The sequence below is a fragment of the Camelina sativa genome, chromosome 18 (genome assembly GCF_000633955.1).
Source record: "Camelina sativa cultivar DH55 chromosome 18, Cs, whole genome shotgun sequence".
NCBI classification, from domain to species: Eukaryota; Viridiplantae; Streptophyta; class Magnoliopsida; order Brassicales; family Brassicaceae; genus Camelina; species Camelina sativa.
In genome coordinates, this window is record NC_025702.1 from 13,109,533 (window position 1) to 13,128,357 (window position 18,825).

At 35.7% G+C, this 18,825-nt stretch overlaps 6 protein-coding genes across 6 annotated transcripts; 4 read left to right on the forward strand and 2 right to left on the reverse strand.

The window, feature by feature from the left end:
* Positions 1 to 1,600, forward strand: LOC104761399 (CBS domain-containing protein CBSX5-like). Its single transcript, XM_010484477.1, has 2 exons — positions 1 to 421; positions 512 to 1,600. Exons 1-2 carry the CDS (start codon positions 78 to 80, stop codon positions 1,407 to 1,409), a joined length of 1,242 nt encoding a protein of 413 aa, XP_010482779.1. The 5' UTR covers positions 1 to 77; the 3' UTR covers positions 1,410 to 1,600.
* Positions 4,249 to 8,206, forward strand: LOC104761400 (MLO-like protein 11). Its single transcript, XM_010484478.2, has 16 exons — positions 4,249 to 4,586; positions 4,687 to 4,915; positions 5,018 to 5,075; positions 5,174 to 5,409; positions 5,497 to 5,613; positions 5,792 to 5,852; positions 6,083 to 6,177; positions 6,296 to 6,370; positions 6,472 to 6,557; positions 6,650 to 6,699; positions 6,784 to 6,824; positions 6,918 to 7,088; positions 7,184 to 7,219; positions 7,318 to 7,385; positions 7,480 to 7,540; positions 7,618 to 8,206. The coding sequence occupies exons 2-16, from the start codon at positions 4,769 to 4,771 to the stop codon at positions 8,038 to 8,040; spliced, it is 1,725 nt and encodes a 574-aa protein (XP_010482780.1). The 5' UTR covers positions 4,249 to 4,586; positions 4,687 to 4,768; the 3' UTR covers positions 8,041 to 8,206.
* On the forward strand, positions 8,392 to 11,771 carry LOC104761401 (non-canonical poly(A) RNA polymerase PAPD5-like). Its single transcript, XM_010484479.1, has 13 exons — positions 8,392 to 8,871; positions 9,060 to 9,172; positions 9,264 to 9,320; positions 9,524 to 9,619; positions 9,702 to 9,772; positions 10,053 to 10,095; positions 10,236 to 10,316; positions 10,419 to 10,478; positions 10,570 to 10,620; positions 10,731 to 10,828; positions 10,933 to 10,981; positions 11,083 to 11,127; positions 11,220 to 11,771. Exons 1-13 carry the CDS (start codon positions 8,478 to 8,480, stop codon positions 11,667 to 11,669), a joined length of 1,608 nt encoding a protein of 535 aa, XP_010482781.1. The 5' UTR covers positions 8,392 to 8,477; the 3' UTR covers positions 11,670 to 11,771.
* On the reverse strand, positions 13,540 to 15,315 carry LOC109130498. The gene is made up of 4 exons (XM_019240087.1): positions 15,280 to 15,315; positions 14,827 to 15,157; positions 14,061 to 14,443; positions 13,540 to 13,899 (listed from the first exon to the last, which is right to left on the reverse strand). Exons 1-4 carry the CDS (start codon positions 15,313 to 15,315, stop codon positions 13,540 to 13,542), a joined length of 1,110 nt encoding a protein of 369 aa, XP_019095632.1.
* On the forward strand, positions 16,013 to 17,413 carry LOC109130499. The gene is made up of 3 exons (XM_019240088.1): positions 16,013 to 16,021; positions 16,218 to 17,017; positions 17,089 to 17,413. Exons 1-3 carry the CDS (start codon positions 16,013 to 16,015, stop codon positions 17,411 to 17,413), a joined length of 1,134 nt encoding a protein of 377 aa, XP_019095633.1.
* Positions 17,531 to 18,792, reverse strand: LOC104761403 (E3 ubiquitin-protein ligase RMA3-like). Its single transcript, XM_010484480.2, has 2 exons — positions 18,677 to 18,792; positions 17,531 to 18,496 (listed from the first exon to the last, which is right to left on the reverse strand). Exon 2 carries the CDS (start codon positions 18,471 to 18,473, stop codon positions 17,742 to 17,744), a length of 732 nt encoding a protein of 243 aa, XP_010482782.1. The 5' UTR covers positions 18,474 to 18,496; positions 18,677 to 18,792; the 3' UTR covers positions 17,531 to 17,741.

The following is an 18,825-nucleotide window of genomic DNA, read 5'->3' on the forward strand; positions in this document are numbered from 1 at the left end:
CTTCCTCTGTTCTCTCTCTCTCTCTTCATCTTCTCCTTCACATTCTCTGCAAAAACAAATCTCCTAATCTTTCTTTTATGGCATTAACTCTTTTGTCTCACGAGGTATCTGATCTCTGTATCGGTAAGCCACCATTACGTTGTCTCTCCGTCGCTACAGCCACCGTAGCTGACGCCATCGCCGCACTCAAATCCTCTGACGAACCATTCCTCACCGTCTGGAGCTGTGACCACCATGATGAGGAAACAGATGGTAACGACAAGTGCGAGTGTTTGGGTAAGATCTGTATGGCTGATGTAATCTGTTACCTATCAAAATTCGACAACAATGTTTTGTCTCTTTCCTCTGCTTTCGACGCATCTGTCTCTGTTCTTATCCCCAAATCTCGTTCCCTCGTCGTCCATGTTCATTCTTCTTGCAAGTAAGGGACAAAATCTATACATTGTGTTCTGTTTTTATCGTTCGTAGAGATTATAAATTTAATCTTTTTTGTGTTCTTGTTGTTTTCAAGATTGATCGAAGCTATTGATCTGATAATACAAGGAGCACAGAATCTGATTGTTCCGATTCAGACAAGATCATCAATCACGAAGAGAAGACAACAACAGAAGCTTCTGATTAACCGAAACGTCGTCGTTTCACTCTCCGCCACAACCGCAACAACACACAAGAACGGCCTACAATTCTGCTGGATCACACAAGAAGATATAATCCGATTCCTTCTCGATTCCATTAGTGTCTTCTCTCCGTTTCCGTCTCTTCCTATCTCCGATCTCGGTGTTATCAATAGTACACAACACACTATTCTCGCCGTTGATTATTACTCCTCCGCCGCTTCTGCCGTCTCCGCCGTATCTCGTGCAATCTTGGACAATGTCTCTGTCGCTGTAGTTGATAAAGGTTGTGATCAAGAAGAAGATCAACGTATGGCTTTGATAGGTGAGATTTCGCCTATGACGTTAGCTTGCTGCGATGAAACCGCGGCGGCAGCGGTTGCTACACTCTCTGCTGGAGACTTAATGACGTATATCGACGGTAGTGGTCCGCCGGAGAGTCTAGTCGGAGTTGTTAGGAATCGTCTGGAAGATAAAGGGATGGTTGGACTGATCTCACTCGTTGATTCTTTGTCGTCGTTCTCGGGGTCTTCATCGGATGACGAGTCGTCTCCGGCGGGGAGGATGAGAACGTCGTCGTATGGGAGGTCGGTGAGTAGCGCGGCGAGGATGGCTAGGAAGTCGGTGGCGATAGTGTGTAACCGGAAGAGTTCGTTGATGGCAGTGATGATACAAGCGATTGCTCATAGAGTGAGTTATGTGTGGGTGGTTGATGAAGATGGTTGTTTGATTGGTATGGTTACTTTTGTTGATATTTTCAAACTGTTTAGGGAATTTTTGGATGGTGATAACTAATTCATCATATGATATACTCTTCAGTATTAATTATTTTGATTTTTTTGTTAGAAATTACTGAAACTTAGCAACAAGAATTGTTGTTTTTAAATAAGATTTTTCTTATGGTGAAATATGCCATATATAAGACAAAAGATCTTGTAAAAAAATTTCGGTTTTTATAAATATTTATGGTTCTTAGTTTTTTTACATTGTTGATCTTCAGACCTATGATGACCATTTCAGTTCGTTTTTTCATGAATTGGATTGCATACAACAAAGAAGTAAACACATCCGAAATTTGTTAGATTAGTTCAAGACCTTGTGTTTAAATTATGTATATATTTTAGGTTGTAGAGTTGTACAATTTGAATCAGTAAAAATGTAATATAGTTTAGTTAGTTAGAGCACTGAGCACGTATATTTCTGCAATTATATGGGTTTCACGTCTAAAACCCTAACGAAACCACAACTTGATGAGCCTCACGTCTAAATCGAATTACTCAAAATCCATTGTTGTTATAGCGTGTCCAAAAACTTTGTAACAGTGACATATTGAAACAAAAGTAGCAGATGTTGGTGGAAGAAAATGAAAGATTGATTCTCTGTAATTACTAATTACACACACTCCACTTGACTATCTAGTACACAATTTTAAAATATGGCCCTGAGATTTGGGCCAGTCAATGATAAATTGTACAGCTTGCAGCTTATAACGCTGTTGGTCAAACACCACGTGGTATTATATCTAAATCGTACATTTGGTTTGGTATACATGTTTTTAAATGTGTATCTCGTGTGTCTTCGTCTCGTTGTGAGTGTGAAAGCCACAAAAAAAGAGTGAACGTTGTTAGAATAATTAAAAGCCGTCTGAAGATTTACATCTTGTGACAGCAATGTATACATGGCGATGTGCATGCATCTTAGGGTTAAGACAAACCTAAAAGCATGACTTAGCTAGGTAATGTGGATGAATTATATGATATATAAATTGGGCATATTCGATAAAAATCCTTTGGTGTTCAATATGAGAACGATGCATAAATAGTTGGCTTGATTGACTTTTCTAAGCGCAAGTAATTAGGTCGAATATAATGATTTTGTGTTGGAACGATGCACAGTTTTTCTAAGATGTCATTTTCAGGATTTTGTTTGCATGATCAATGTTCTTACATTTGCAAAAAAGAAAGAATTTTTTTTAGTAAAAGCGCTAAAAGATCAACGAGATGATTAGGAAAGAAAACTACAATAATGTTTGTTTTGGGTGCATGCATGATATGATGCATACACACACTACTGGCACACGCACACGTATGGCTTAAATCTTGAAAATGTAAAGACTAATGTGGAGCCATCCTCGGAATCTCTTGCGGATTCTCGCTTTTTTTTTTCTTTCTCGTTAAAAAATATTAGAATTCGCATGTTGTGGTCACACACTCACTCGATCTTCGTCTATAAAAGCGGTTACATCATTTTTTTATTTTTAATAATACTATTGTTAACACCCTTTAACGAATTAACAAAATATAGTAGTGGGACTTGTCACTTTCAAGACCTCTCTCATACTCCCAATGCATTTAATTACATTTAGGTAAGCTTCCAGCTAAGTATCATTAAAGAGCTGGGATACTACTAGACAGCTTTATTTAATCGTGTCATTATTTTGTTAATCAACTTTTTTAAAAACGATACTATCGAGTTTCGAGTAAAATAAAATTGTTATGTACAAACAAATAACGAAAGCGAGAAAGTATCAATCAGATCATGTGCCTAAGTTTATCATCCTGTCGAATCTTCCTTCTCTCTTTCCCTTTCCAATTTTATTTTTCTTGTCAAACATTAATGATTATTTTTAGTTTGGTCGGCTCAAAAAAAATAAATCAGAAAAAATATATTTCAGTTTGCACAGAACCATTGTCTGCACATGAAGAAGTTATGAACTAAAAAGTGAGAGACCAGAAAGAACAATCTTTAGATTTCTACAGTTCTTTNAATTGGGCATATTCGATAAAAATCCTTTGGTGTTCAATATGAGAACGATGCATAAATAGTTGGCTTGATTGACTTTTCTAAGCGCAAGTAATTAGGTCGAATATAATGATTTTGTGTTGGAACGATGCACAGTTTTTCTAAGATGTCATTTTCAGGATTTTGTTTGCATGATCAATGTTCTTACATTTGCAAAAAAGAAAGAATTTTTTTTAGTAAAAGCGCTAAAAGATCAACGAGATGATTAGGAAAGAAAACTACAATAATGTTTGTTTTGGGTGCATGCATGATATGATGCATACACACACTACTGGCACACGCACACGTATGGCTTAAATCTTGAAAATGTAAAGACTAATGTGGAGCCATCCTCGGAATCTCTTGCGGATTCTCGCTTTTTTTTTTCTTTCTCGTTAAAAAATATTAGAATTCGCATGTTGTGGTCACACACTCACTCGATCTTCGTCTATAAAAGCGGTTACATCATTTTTTTATTTTTAATAATACTATTGTTAACACCCTTTAACGAATTAACAAAATATAGTAGTGGGACTTGTCACTTTCAAGACCTCTCTCATACTCCCAATGCATTTAATTACATTTAGGTAAGCTTCCAGCTAAGTATCATTAAAGAGCTGGGATACTACTAGACAGCTTTATTTAATCGTGTCATTATTTTGTTAATCAACTTTTTTAAAAACGATACTATCGAGTTTCGAGTAAAATAAAATTGTTATGTACAAACAAATAACGAAAGCGAGAAAGTATCAATCAGATCATGTGCCTAAGTTTATCATCCTGTCGAATCTTCCTTCTCTCTTTCCCTTTCCAATTTTATTTTTCTTGTCAAACATTAATGATTATTTTTAGTTTGGTCGGCTCAAAAAAAATAAATCAGAAAAAATATATTTCAGTTTGCACAGAACCATTGTCTGCACATGAAGAAGTTATGAACTAAAAAGTGAGAGACCAGAAAGAACAATCTTTAGATTTCTACAGTTCTTTGATTTCTCAAAGACTACGACTTTGTATTTTCTCTCTCTCAACCCCAGTTTCTCCGGTGATCGGCTCCGGTGGATTTAAAAGTCCTAAGCTTTTTCCAAATATCTTGGAGGAGTCTACCAAATCTTAACAAAAAAAAGTTTCAAAATTTCTGGCCTTTCCGATTGGTGAAGTCTTCACCAAGAACAGCTCGATGGGTTTCTAAAGGTTAGATTTTTAAACTTGTTAGAATCAAGGAATGTGATTTTGTTTTTTTTGAGTTTCCTCCCAAAATTTTGAAACTTTTCTGCATTTGTGCAAATTCCAGTTGAGTTTTAGGTAAAAGAGAGGAGGAACTTGTTTTGTTTGTGTGTGAAAGAATCAGATTTTTATAAAAAAAAAATAAAAAAATGGGAGAAGGAGAAGAAAATGGTAACGAAGCAGATTCAAACGAGAGATCTTTGGCATTGTCGCCTACTTGGTCTGTTGCTATTGTGTTGACTGTCTTCGTTGTTGTTTCTTTGATCGTTGAGCGCTCCATTTATCGTCTTAGTACTGTGAGTAAACTAAAGTCTCCTCCTTTTTTGTGATTTTGATCTTCTCCTGAATCAATTCTATCAGCAGCTTTCTTACTACTGTGTTTTTTTTATTTGTCATAGTGGTTGAGGAAGACAAAGAGGAAACCTATGTTTGCTGCATTAGAGAAGATGAAAGAAGGTTTTGCTGTTATAAACCAAAATCTTAAATGGTCCTTTTGTTTGGTTTCCTAAACGTTTATTGTGTTCTGAAATGGTTTTTTTTTTTGTTGTTGACAGAGTTGATGCTGCTTGGGTTTATATCACTTGTTCTAACAGCTACCTCTAGTACAATAGCCAACATTTGTGTCCCTTCAAGTTTCTACAATGATAGATTTGTTCCGTGTACACGATCTGAGATCCAAGAGGAGCTCGAAAGCGGTTCAACTGTTAAGCGGAATCTCTTAACAAAATCTCTCTTTTTCAACATCTTTAGGAGAAGGTTGGGTGTCATAAAACAGACTACTTGCAGCGAGGTTCAAACTTAAAAAGGACTGAAACTTTTAGCATTAACATTATTAGAGTCTGTTTGGTCAGAGACTTGACTAAATTCATTCTCGCAGGGGCATGAGCCGTTTGTTTCATATGAAGGCCTTGAACAGTTGCATCGTTTCATCTTTATAATGGCAGTTACACATGTCACTTACAGCTGCTTGACCATGATTCTTGCAATTGTCAAGGTAGTTTCTGTTTTTTTTTTTCAGCTGAACTTCTCTTTTCACTTCAAATCTTATCCACAAATACTTTTATATGAAATTTCAGTGTATCATGTGTTTGGTAGTGTGCTTTCTTCTCTGTTTTGAATTGGGAAGAACCTCTCTTATTAACAGTTTTGATTTCCCTGCTTTCTCTATCCAGATTCATAGTTGGAGGATCTGGGAAGATGTAGCTCGTATGGATCGACACGATTGCTTAACTGGTGAGCGCTAAATGGTTGATTACATGTTCCATCTGATCCATAATAGAACAAGTACACAGATGAAGTGCTGTTACTAATCATTCACAGTGGCATACTTGTCATGCTGTAACAATTTTCGTTAGCATTATGATGAGTATTCTGCTCATGGATGTGGTCTAAGGCTTTGAATATTCAATAAATGTCCATCTCTCAAAGTGGGAAAAGATTGAGTATTTGTGTGTTTGTGGCAGCTGTGGTACGGGAAAAAATATTCCGAAGGCAAACAACTTTTGTTCAGTATCATTCATCAGCTCCTGTGGCCAAGAATAGATTGCTTATATGGGTGGTAAAGTCTTTTTTTAGCTCCTTTAGTTTTCTTTTACCTTTTTGGAAATCATGGAGTAGACATTGTTTTAATAGCTGGTTCCAATATATACTATTATGTCTTTGTTTTGTGCTTGCAGACATGTTTTTTCAGACAATTCGGTCGTTCTGTTGTTCGTTCTGACTATCTTACTCTCCGCAAGGGATTCATTGTGGTCAGTGATATACTCTAGGCCTTATCAACGTTTACTGGTTCAACTCTCATTTTATAACTACTTATAGTTGCTACTGTCTCTTGTTCTTGTTTTATGAGCAGAATCACCACCTCACATTAAAGTACGATTTTCACAGCTATATGATTCGTTCTATGGAAGAAGAGTTCCAAAAGATTGTTGGTGTGAGGTGAGCTAACCTTAGCCTGTAGAAACATTATTTGCTATATCCAATATGAATGGATGCATTAATACAACTTATGCTTCATTGATCTTCTGTAGTGGGCCGCTTTGGGGTTTCGTAGTTGCTTTCATGCTCTTTAACATAAAAGGTATGATCACTAAAAGGTATGTTTTCCTTTAGTAAAATTATGAGTAACCAATCTAGTTTTAAACCTTGCCTCTTGATACTGCAGGATCGAATCTCTATTTCTGGATAGCAATCATTCCTGTTACTGTAAGAACTACATTTTTCAGCATTTCTGCTTTCTTGTATCATGTTAGTAAACATTATAGTTTAGTAATATTTTGTTCATTCCCATTTTATCAGCTTGTTCTTCTGGTTGGTGCTAAGTTGCAACACGTAATAGCAACTTTGGCATTGGAGAATGCTGGTTTAACTGAATATCCTTCAGGAGTGAAGCTGAGACCTCGCGATGAACTTTTCTGGTTCAATAAACCTGAGCTACTCTTGTCCCTTATACACTTCATTCTGTTCCAGGTTTGCTAAAACATTTACTGACTTACCTTTGCACCAAACCAATTACTCGGTCTTGGTAAAAAACTAACAGCTAAGTTGCTTTCCATTTCCAACAGAATTCTTTTGAACTGGCTTCGTTCTTCTGGTTTTGGGTATAACACTTGACCACATATTCGATATATACTTTTTTTGCAGACTTTAGATTTTGGTTTGGAAATTACAATACATTTGTTCTTGATATTTCTTACAGTGGCAGTTTGGGTACAGCTCTTGCTTCCTCAAGAATCATTACCTTGTTTACTTCAGACTTCTTTTAGGGTAATTAAACCCTTCTTTTTCGTCCCGGTTTAGCCTCAAGACTGTTGTGCATTTTTGCTTTATAGTGTAATCTTATTTCACTTCCTATTTGTAGGTTTGCTGGACAGTTTCTTTGCAGTTACAGCACACTACCACTTTATGCACTAGTCACTCAGGTTGGTTGTTTCGACTTTTGAAAGCTTCCGTAAACTTCTTTAGACATATAATGGGAAATATTGTTTTTGATTTGCAGATGGGAACGAACTATAAAGCAGCTCTGATACCTCAAAGGATAAGAGAGACGATTCGAGGTTGGGGAAAAGCAACCAGAAAGAAAAGAAGGCATGGCATATATGGCGATGATTCGACTGTTAGAACAGAAACAAGCACGGTTGCATCTATCGAAGAATATGATCATCAAGTTCTTGATGTTACTGAAACTTCTCTACAACAACAACAACAACAACAACAACAACAAGGTACTGAAGTCGAGATGCAACCAATCCAACCACGTGGTGATTGTGTTGTACCTAATGAAACTTCAAGTAGAGTTGGAACACCTCTTCTTCGACCTTGGCTCTCCATTTCTTCACCAACGAACACAGAGTTGAGATCAGAACCTATAGAACCACCACTCTCGAGATCGTCTTCCTTGCCAGTGAGAAGAGAGTTATGAGATGATATACTACATTTTTAGTTGGATATATAAGTTCTTAGGATTAATTTCATTAATAGACAACGATATGAACATGTACTCTTATAGTACATAGATGTAATAATTAAAAAAAAAATTAACATTTACATTTGGAAAGTGTAAAACTTTATAATAGCAATTTCTTCATATTTTGATACCAAAAATAAAAATAAAAAACTATTCTTCTTATTTTTTATACAAATTTTTAAAAAAACACCAAACTTAATTTAAATTTTATAAACATTTTATGCATTTCTAAAAATTTATATTTTTTTAATAGTAAATTTATTTTTTTCTTTTTCTAAATGAATTAATTCACTCTTTCGATTCCGACATAAGTTTAAGGTTTTTTAGCATCTCCCCGGCGGCTTCGAAACCCTAAAACCCCCCCCAAAAGTTTAGCTTTCCGTCAATCTCCAATGGAGGAGTCTCCTGCTGCTAAGACGGAAGCTCAAGCTTTCGTATACGACACTCTTACACCACTCTGTTTCTCAGATTCGAATCAATCTCCTCCGCTAGTTCATGACGAGTCTCATCAATACTCTGTTTTCCGCAAAGAGATTTCAGATTTCAAAGACGACACAGCGCCGGTTGAATCAGCTACGATTGATTTCTTCTCACTGGACGTTGATGCCGGGAGTAACGAGAACGACGTCGAGCCTGTAACCCCGGTGGTGGTGGCGGCGGCGTCGTTGTCGAAGAAGAAGAGTAAAAAGAGGAAGAAAGATGAAGAAGCTGAGCAACCTAGATTGGAGAGTAATTGGTTTAGTGAGAATAGTTTCTCTAAGATCCCAATGCTTCAGTTGCATAAAGGTAATGAAGCTCAATATCATTCAAAAGTTTGAATCTTTTGCTAATATGTAGCTATTAAATTTAGGTTCTTGTTAGTTCGATTACTTTGTTGAAAGTGAGAAGCTTTGATTGGTATTTGATTTTGCTTTTTGGTGTTGTATCTTCACAAAGAAGCTTGTTGAGAAAGCTTTGATCTTGATTTGTTGCAGAAATAGTAGATTTCTGTGATTTCCTGTTACCAACACAAGCAGAGAAAGCTGAGCGTGATGCGGCAGTGGCGAGTGTGTCAAGTGTTATTAAGTATATTTGGCCGAGTTGTAAGGTACAAACTTTCGAAACTTCAATCTCTCTTTGAGCATTGTTTGATTTCAACAACTCCAATCTCTAATCTTTGCTTATTCTCTCTGTTGCAGGTTGAGGTTTTTGGGTCATACAGGACAGGGCTTTATCTTCCAACAAGTGATATAGATGTAAGTGTATGACACCACTTTGACTATGTGGTGTACATAATTAACGAGAATACCTTAAAGCAGCTTAACACAACGTTTATCTCCACATCCATTTGGAGTTATTATAATACTGTTTTTGATACTTAGACGTTAGTTGCTGTATAGATTAGAGTCAGGAAAGATCTTCATGTCTAAATCTTCATCCCTTTTTGCTGTATATATAGGTGGTGATTATGGAATCAGGTCTCACAAATCCACAGCTAGGTTTACGCGCACTCTCCAGGGCGTTGTCACAAAGGGGAATTGCAAAGAATATCTTGGTATTTTGACTTTTTATTATTACTATTATATGGCAGTATCTCAGAGTGATCATGTCGTATAATTAGCTCTCTAATGGTTCAGGTGATTGCTAAGGCTCGTGTACCAATTATCAAGTTCGTTGAGAAGAAAAGCAACATTTCATTTGATCTAAGGTTTTTTTTATCTTCCCATCTACCTACTAGCTTCACTTTAGTTTCAGTCCGGTTTTTTCTTAAATAAATTGTAATCAAAACACTAGTTGATTTCTTAGCAATTCATGGAAGAAACTTTGAACTTTTATGCTACTATATATATCCTCAACAAAATCTTTTATGCTTGATTAGAAAGCCTTGTAATTGTAGCAGATATATGATTATGGTTTATGCACAAATGACGTTTTCGTGAATAGATTATATGATTTAGCTAGTATTAAGTATATCATTGGCTTTGCAGTTTTGATATGGAGAATGGACCAAAGGCAGCTGAGTTTATACAGGTTTGTGATAAACTGATAGTACATTTTGTTGCCCCAGATAGTTTGCATGAACTTTGGGATTCTTCAGCTGAATAATACTCGTTAGCAGCCTATCATATTGATCTGTGTAATCTTATGACAAGTCTCGGATTGTTTTGTAGGATGCAGTATCAAAGTTGCCTCCTCTACGGCCATTATGTCTAATTCTGAAAGTATTTCTACAGCAGAGAGAACTTAATGAGGTCTGCACGGACATAATAGTCTGCTTTTTTTTTGTTTTTAATATATATCATCCTTCTTCACCATGCCAAACATTCAAAATTGTCTTTACTGTTTTTGTTCAGGTGTACAGTGGTGGAATTGGCTCATATGCACTTCTTGCAATGCTCATTGCGTTTCTCAAGGTAAAAGTGGTTACTTGGATTTTACATTACCGGATCTTTCACTTTATCTTTAATTTGACATTCCTTATCTTTTGTTCTTCTATGAAAACAGTACCTCAGGGATGGCCGAAGCGCACCTGAGCATAACTTGGGAGTTCTATTGGTATGCTTTTGTCATTGTGACTTAAAGCTTTAAATTTCATGGCTTCTTAAATCTTAAAATTGCATGGCTTCATTTGTTGGCTAAAAATTTATCCTTTTTCCTGAATGTAGGTAAAATTCTTTGATTTTTACGGGCGTAAGTTAAACACCGCAGATGTTGGTGTATCTTGCAAAAAGGGAGGATCTTTCTTTTCGAAGAGCAACAAAGGGTAAGTAAACGAACTGACATTGGAGGTTTTCATTTACATAATTCTCGTTTACCTCTACTTTTCGTGGTTGTTAACGTTCTTCACTTTCGTCTTTGTCTCTCCAGTTTCCTGAACTTGGGCCGGCCAGGGCTCATCTCTATAGAGGATCCACAGGTTAGCTTCGAACTCTTCTGGTTTTGTAAAAACGAGGAACTTAGAATGCATGTGAACAAAAGATTAACTTGGTTCTATTTTTGTTACTGTTGTATAATCAGACACCAGATAATGACATTGGGAAGAGCTCATTCAACTACTTTCAGGTTCTATTTCACTTCTCTAGTTTATCAACATTAGTACATATTTTCAAGATGGATGTTTATATACTCAGTAGAGAGTGCTTCTTTATATACAGATTCGGTCAGCCTTTGGAATGGCCTTATCTACTTTGACAAACGCAAAAGCGATCCTAGCTTTAGGACCAAACCGAAGCATCCTCGGCACAATAATCAGACCAGACCGGATCCTGTTAGAGCGCAAAGGAGGGAAGAATGGAGACGTCACTTTCAGCAGCTTGCTTCCCGGAGCAGGAGAGCCATTGCCTACTGATGGAAAAAGCAATGGCGGGCTTTTTTGCAATTGGGAGCTCGAAGAAGATGAAGAAGGTTCGTTCCCAAGAGGGAGTACTGCAAACGGGGACATTACTCCGATAGTAGATACTCCTGGTAAGAGATCGAAAGAGTCTTCTGGAAAGAAGAAGAAGAAGAGTAAGAGTAAGAGGGAGGTAGATGAAGAGGAAGAAGAAGAAGAAACGAGTTCAAAGAAGAAAAGACGATGGAAGAAGAACATAGTTGTAACAAATTAAAAGAATTTACCATCAGTTTTGAGTAGCTTTTAAATTAAAAAGGAAAATGTAATGGAACAAATTTAGACATTTAGTAATCAAGTATAATTAAAATTATTTGTCTCGTTTGTTTATCTTTTTATTTAGGATTTTATAAATATATAGAAAAGTCTGTTTTAATGATATAATTTGATTAATTTTCTGGTTTCTTTAATAAGCTATGCTAAGAAAATCCTTTCTACTATAAATCACAAGTCACATGCCCAATAATATTATGCCACATAGGATTTAAAAACATTTTTAAGTTAATAAAAATCAGTTAAAAACTAAAACGTGATCATGCTAACAAGAATTAAGAAAAATATATACAATATAAAACAATCATATTTGCCTATAAATTTTTTTTAAAGATAACTTTTCAAAAACCTCCTTTTCGCAAAAAACAAAAATTTAACTTTGATGAATTGTTAGAGAAGTCTTAAATTTAATGAAGCATCATGCTGCATTAATTTTTCAAATTAATATGTGCCGCTGTGATTCTTTAACCAGTTTAACATGTCGTTTTGTGTATTTCATAGTTTTTTTATGTCACTCAAATCAAATATAAAGTGTATAGCATACATTAATAATTAATACGTATAAAGATAATTTATACTCAAAATAATGACTAAAACAATTTTGATCACTTAACTATGTTTCTATTGTTTCAAAGTGATTTTTAATTCTTAATTGCCTTTGCTACAGTATGATATTTTACTTCTCATTGTTTTAATTAGATTTGTAAAATTGTTTGCAGGTAAGGTCATGAATGAATGATGAGAAGCCATAAACTGCTCATTGTTCTAATTAAGAATAGAACGACAGGTAGAGCGAACAATACTTATAAAAGAATCAAAACAGGTAATTACTAAACTAATATTTGTACTTTGTTTTTATCAAAAATAATGATTTGTGCTCTATTTCTAATAAAACAAAGCTAATTTAGATTAATGTAAAGTTTTCTTTTTTGAACTTTAATCTAACGTAAGTGTTAGTATGTTTGTGGATTGTGGGTTAATCAATGAAAAGTATGTTAATGTTATCTATAGATAGTCATTTTTCCACATAAACCTTAAAGTTACGTATACATCTAATTTGTGGGGTATATATATTATTTACAAAAATACTCCCGTGCATAGCACGGGGTGTAATACTAGTTAAAGTATTAATTTTGAAGCAGGGTATCATTGAAAATGGAAAGCGACCGAACGCTTTCATGAGACCGACCAGTGATAGACTCAATAGACAATAGACAATAGACGTGGGGGGTTCACCGAGTAGGACGACTGGGAAACTACAACTTACAACAATCGTAAGCCCTTTTCTTATGTATATAAACTATTGTTAACCTACTATTGTCAAAAAAAAAAAAAAAAATATATATTATTAACCTACCTTTGTGTTACTATGAGTTTAAAAGCTTTTTAAGTTTAATTAAACAATATTATTTGACTCTGACGACCAAAGGTTAAACACGTCGCTGAGGAATATAACTAATGGAATCATCCACGTGAGGTTCCACGTTAGTAATCTTCTTTGATTGTTCGTTTTCGTCTGAAGTTTGGTATTCCTTTTTTTAATCACCATGATATCTCTCACCTCCTTCATTATTTGACGATATTGTTGGTTGGGTCCGCACTTCTTCTCAAAATTACAATGTTTGTTGTTGCTTCGAGTTTAGGTTTATATTGTAATTTTAAAAAATATGTTTGTCTTAACAAAGTTTTTTTTTTTTTTTTTTTTACAATTTTTGTAAGTAATAAAGTAGAAAATAGATAGATGTTGACATGGACGAAGACACTTTTACTTGAGACATGAATGAAAAGCATTAAAAGGATATCAACCTATAGCTCTAATGAAGAGGTGGAGAAAGAAAACACAATGGGTAGGTCATACCAGGAAAATCAGTTAAGTCATACTCGCGGGCGCTTCTATTACTCATATCGTAAACACCAAAGCCACGGCCAGCATAGTATATAGAGTTAGGCCTCAGTCCAGGATACTTGCTTGCCTCTAAACAGAATGTCTCATTGCGCCCAATGAAAATGCAAAGATCTCCAATACTTTCTGTGTAGTTATAATAAGCTATCATTTTGCTTCCTTGGAGTACTTTGTCATCCTCTTCCTCTTCTTTCCTGAACACCATGAATCGCTTTGTTTCCATAAGACATAAATGTTCCCATTGTAGGCCCCTAGATACGGAATAAAGTACCTTCAGAATACATAAAATAAATTAAAAATACATATATATATATATATATATATATATATATATATATAATTTGGCAAAAGTATAATATCATGCATCTAACTTTTATGTATGAGATTTTTTGCACTATTAATTGTTAACTAATTAATTGTGGGCTTACGTACGTACCATTGAACAATGAAACGTTCGCCAGAAGACGACGACTCAACAATATAGTCACGCCGTAGACATGAAGCCAATATCTCCCACTCGTGTTGTGGTATCAAAGGGAAGTTCTCAAACTGTATTTGAAGGAAGCTAGGCTTCTTATTGTTTTTGAGATCCAAGGCAGCCATGTAGGCACATCCTGTAGTGAGGAGGTAAAACATTTGGTCTTTCCAAGAATAAAGGAGAGGTGCGTCGAAATCGCAGGAGAATGGGATGTCTATACATGTCCACTCTGAATCTCGATTAGGCATACAGTAATACAGTTTAGATCCAAAAACGCTGACAGTCACTATATAATCATCGTCCTGGTCGGGAAAAGGAGTGGACAATGAAACTGAGCCTACAATGAATTCACCAGTATATAACAATGGAGGCAGAGCAATGGTTTTGCCGTTTTGGTGGATGAATCTGAAGACCAAGGATTATACACGTTGGTGAGATATATAATCGAATCATCCACACACAAAAGAATTTGCCAGCCACGTGAGGTTCCAAAGAGGGCGAGTTTGCGCAACTGTAAATCTTTTTGATAATATTTTTGAGTAATCGTGATGATTTTTTCACTCCTTGGATTAAANGGGATGTCTATACATGTCCACTCTGAATCTCGATTAGGCATACAGTAATACAGTTTAGATCCAAAAACGCTGACACTCACTATATAATCATCGTCCTGGTCGGGAAAAGGAGTGGACAATGAAACTGAGCCTACAATGAATTCACCAGTATATAACAATGGAGGCAGAGCAATGGTTTTGGTGGATGAATCTGAAGACCAAGGACTATACACGTTGGTGAGATATATAATCGAATCATCCACACAAAAAATAAATTGCCAGCCACGTGAGGTTCCAAAGAGGGCGAGTTTGCGCAACTGTAAATCTTTTTGATAATATTTTTGAGTAATCGTGATGATTTTTTCACTCCTTGGATTAAACAAATAGAAATTTGTATAAATATTTCCACCTTCGTCGTATACAAACTCATTTTTGAAAAGCATGTACGGGGTTTGTCGTGGATATGAGCAGAAACGGGCCGTGTCACCTTCTTCAACCTGCATGTGATTATTTGGGTATGTTTAGGGGGATTAGTGATTTTGCAATGGGTAAAAACAAAAAAACAAAGACTGATGATGTGCTTCGACAAAAGACATGAAAGCTTAAAAGTAAAACTTACATAATGTTTTGCAACAAGACCCAAGAGCAGAGACATTGTTTTTAAAATTACCTACAAGTATATATGTTCACATACCCAATCATCTATATAAGTTGGTATATATATGTCTTATATATCTCTCATTATTTTAAAGTTGGTATGTTTTCCTGAGACACGTGACGCAATTTTGAATCATTGTAAGACTTCACCTATATAATGTGTGTTGGTATAATTAAATTGTGACATATGTAAATATTGGTTCAAATTTCCCTAAGCTACTCATATTTATTTAGAAAGAGATAAAATTACTTTTAATGTTTATTTTGTTTTTCTAATCTCTTCTAAAAATCATATGCATAGTTAATTTTGTTATATATAATATAATAATGTGAATTGAAATATGTTTCTTTGTCAAGTAATTGATAGAAAGAAAAAAATGTAGCTTTTTTAATTTATTTCCTTTTGTGTTAATTTATTTTAATGCTGATCACAAGATAATTTTGTTTTCTTGAACAATACGTCTAAAATTAACACTAACAAAGTTTATATAACATGTGTCAGAAATTCATGAATATAACTTTAACACATGTAGTGTTGTTAGGGTCTTCAACTTATATAAACATACACCTTAAAAACTCCACGACTACAATACTATTTATTTAGAAAAGAAAATAGAATTTACTTTGTAATGTTTAATTGCTTCTGTCTTTGTTTTGTTAAAAGTTTCCTTTACTAATCATTTGATTAATCTACGATGCGTTTTGTCCTTTACTTTCTTTTCTGTTTTTTTTTTCTTGGGTAGTACTTCTAAAATAGTACATAAGACGTGAGTGAATGTGAAAGTGAAAACATAAACACATGATCAAGTTGTAAAAAGTTTGGGGGTTGTTTCTTGGATAACAATGTCTCTGCTTTTCAATCTAGTCGCAAATCTCTCTGTAAGCTTTTTTTTTAACTAGTCGCTATCAACAAAATACAAATGTGTTTTGCTGTGTATCCCCTTGCCTTATGACGATTTTTCTAAACAATCACAGGTTGAAGAAGAGAGTGATCATCACAAGGCTGCTCGTTTCTTCTCCTCATCTCCAGAGAAGCAAACTCCGTATATGATACTTGAAGGTTATAAAGTAGGAGAGTCTTCAGAAGCTGAAAACATCATAATGAGTTTCAAGTTATTCGATCTAAGTAAAGAAGAGATCATCGAGGTTATCCACAAGTCATTTCCAAAGTTGTTGTACGAAGAGTCAAGAGTCATTGGGAGCTCGCGCGGCTGGATAGCTTTTATGAGCAAACATGATGGAACCGTACATCTAAGCGACGTATTCAATCTCGGGTCCCTTAGAGTTATAACTCTGCCCCAAATACCTATGCGTACTTCTTCCACTCCCATCATAAATGTCTCCTTATCCTATCCGCCAGACCAAGACAATGATTATGTAGTGTACGTCAAGTTCTTAGGCAACCGGCTATATTACTGTAGGCGTAATGACCACTCGCAATGGGTTACAATCTATAATGACGACATCCACGAACTCCACTATGATATCGTTTATTCCCAACGAAACCAAATGTTGTTCCTCGTGATAGCAGCAGCAAGTTTCTTGCTTTCTTTTGACCTCAACATGAACAAAAGGTATACGATGTTGCATTTGAGAAACATCCCAAAGATGCCACAGTCCGAGTGGGAGTCGTTGGCTTTGTGTTTCAAGAGAGAGTACTTGGTTGAGTCCCCCGGTGGCAGACTTTTTGTTGTTAAGCAGTGAGTGTTGATCAAACAGAACAACTAAATTAACTAACTAACTATGACATTAACTAACAGCACTCTTGCAGGTATGTAGAGACATACGACCAAGGGAACAAGGAGATTATATTCAACAGAAACAAGAGATTTATGGTGTTTAAGCTAGGAACAAAAACAAGGAATGGAGAAATTGCCGCTTATTACACTGAAGACATTGGAGATCTCTGCATTTTCTTTGGCAACAATGAGACATTATGTGTTGAGGCAAGCCAATATCCTGGACTTAAGCCTAACTCTATATATTACATTGGCTATGGTCTCGGTGTGTACGACATCGGTTCCAAAAAAGTTCACCAGTTTACTTCATCTATGTCTCTCAATTGGCCTCTCTATCTCTTACCAAATCTTATTTAATCATCCTCATGTTCCATTTGTCTTTTCACATGTTTTGATGTATACTAAGACCTTGTTTGATATTTACCATGTATTTCCATCCTAAGACCCAATTTTAAAAAAGGACTTATGCTCATATATATCATAACCTGTTTCTGGAGCATACATATAATTCAAGCCGAGGAGATACATGCACAACTATGTATGAATATATATATAGTTTTTAGGCAAATACAACAGGGGACAAACAATGGCTTATACAGCTCAAGACCAAGCACAGCTATTTACATGATCACAAACAGACTGTACAAAAAAAACACGAGAGCTAGAAGAATAAACAAGTAGTGACTCAGAACAAAAAGAGACAGAGGAGAATGCAGCAAAGGAAGAAGATTGATACCCGATGTAGAGACTTCTCTAGCTGCACTATCCTCTGGTTGTTGTTCCCACTGACGAGTCGAGAGTTTCGGTAAGGATGAGCCAAAGTGTTTGTAAACGTTCCAAACATCCTCGTGTCCTCGAACATTCCAATAACCGGGTACAAGAAACTCATCATGACTGCATTAGCGAGATCAGTTGATGATTCCGTCGCCGCAGTGAAGCCACCGTAATGACGAGGAGACTGAGCTTGAAGGTGATGATGATGTTGCAAGCTAGGGTTAAGAGACGAAGCTGAACTGATCAGATTGTTCAAAGGGGATGATGATGATGATGATGATGATGATGAAGCGGGTCTTTGAGGTATAATAACCGTATCTTCAGAAGAAGACATGCCTCTTCCGTAAATAGGAACCAAAGAACCGATAGAGATGTTAGATTTGCAGACAGGACAGTTCTGCTGCTGGATAATGGAAGGAGAAGATGATTTCTGAACATCTAACCATCTGTAAATACAAGGCCAGCAAAAAAGATGTCCACAGAGAGTCACAACAGGATCATGTGCCGTCTCTAAACATATGTTGCAATCAAAACACCCACTTTCTTCAGTTGGAACTGTGATGAGATTCGGCTTCTGTGTCAGTACAAACCCACCATCACTGTGTGCTCGTTGCGCATCAAACCTGAAGAAGTCTCCTTCCATGATATATAGTATTAGTAAAGATCCTGAAATCAGAGAGTAAAACAGAGAATAAAGTCATGTCATTTAGAATAAAGCATACACAACTTTTACAAGAACCAATAAAATATAAACCCTACAGAAAAGTCAAAATCACAATGCAAAAAAATATGATCTTTGTGGATTTGGAAAATCTTCAAATTAGGAATTCAAGAAACTACATTTACCACACTCGAATCCAATTCCAATAATCTGAGGATAAAAAAACCCTAAATTTTAATTTCCTAAAGAAATGGCAGGATTCTGATCAAACTTAGCAGGAAGCGAACGTATCGTATCGGAGACGACGATTACCCAAAAAAAAAAAAAAAAAAAA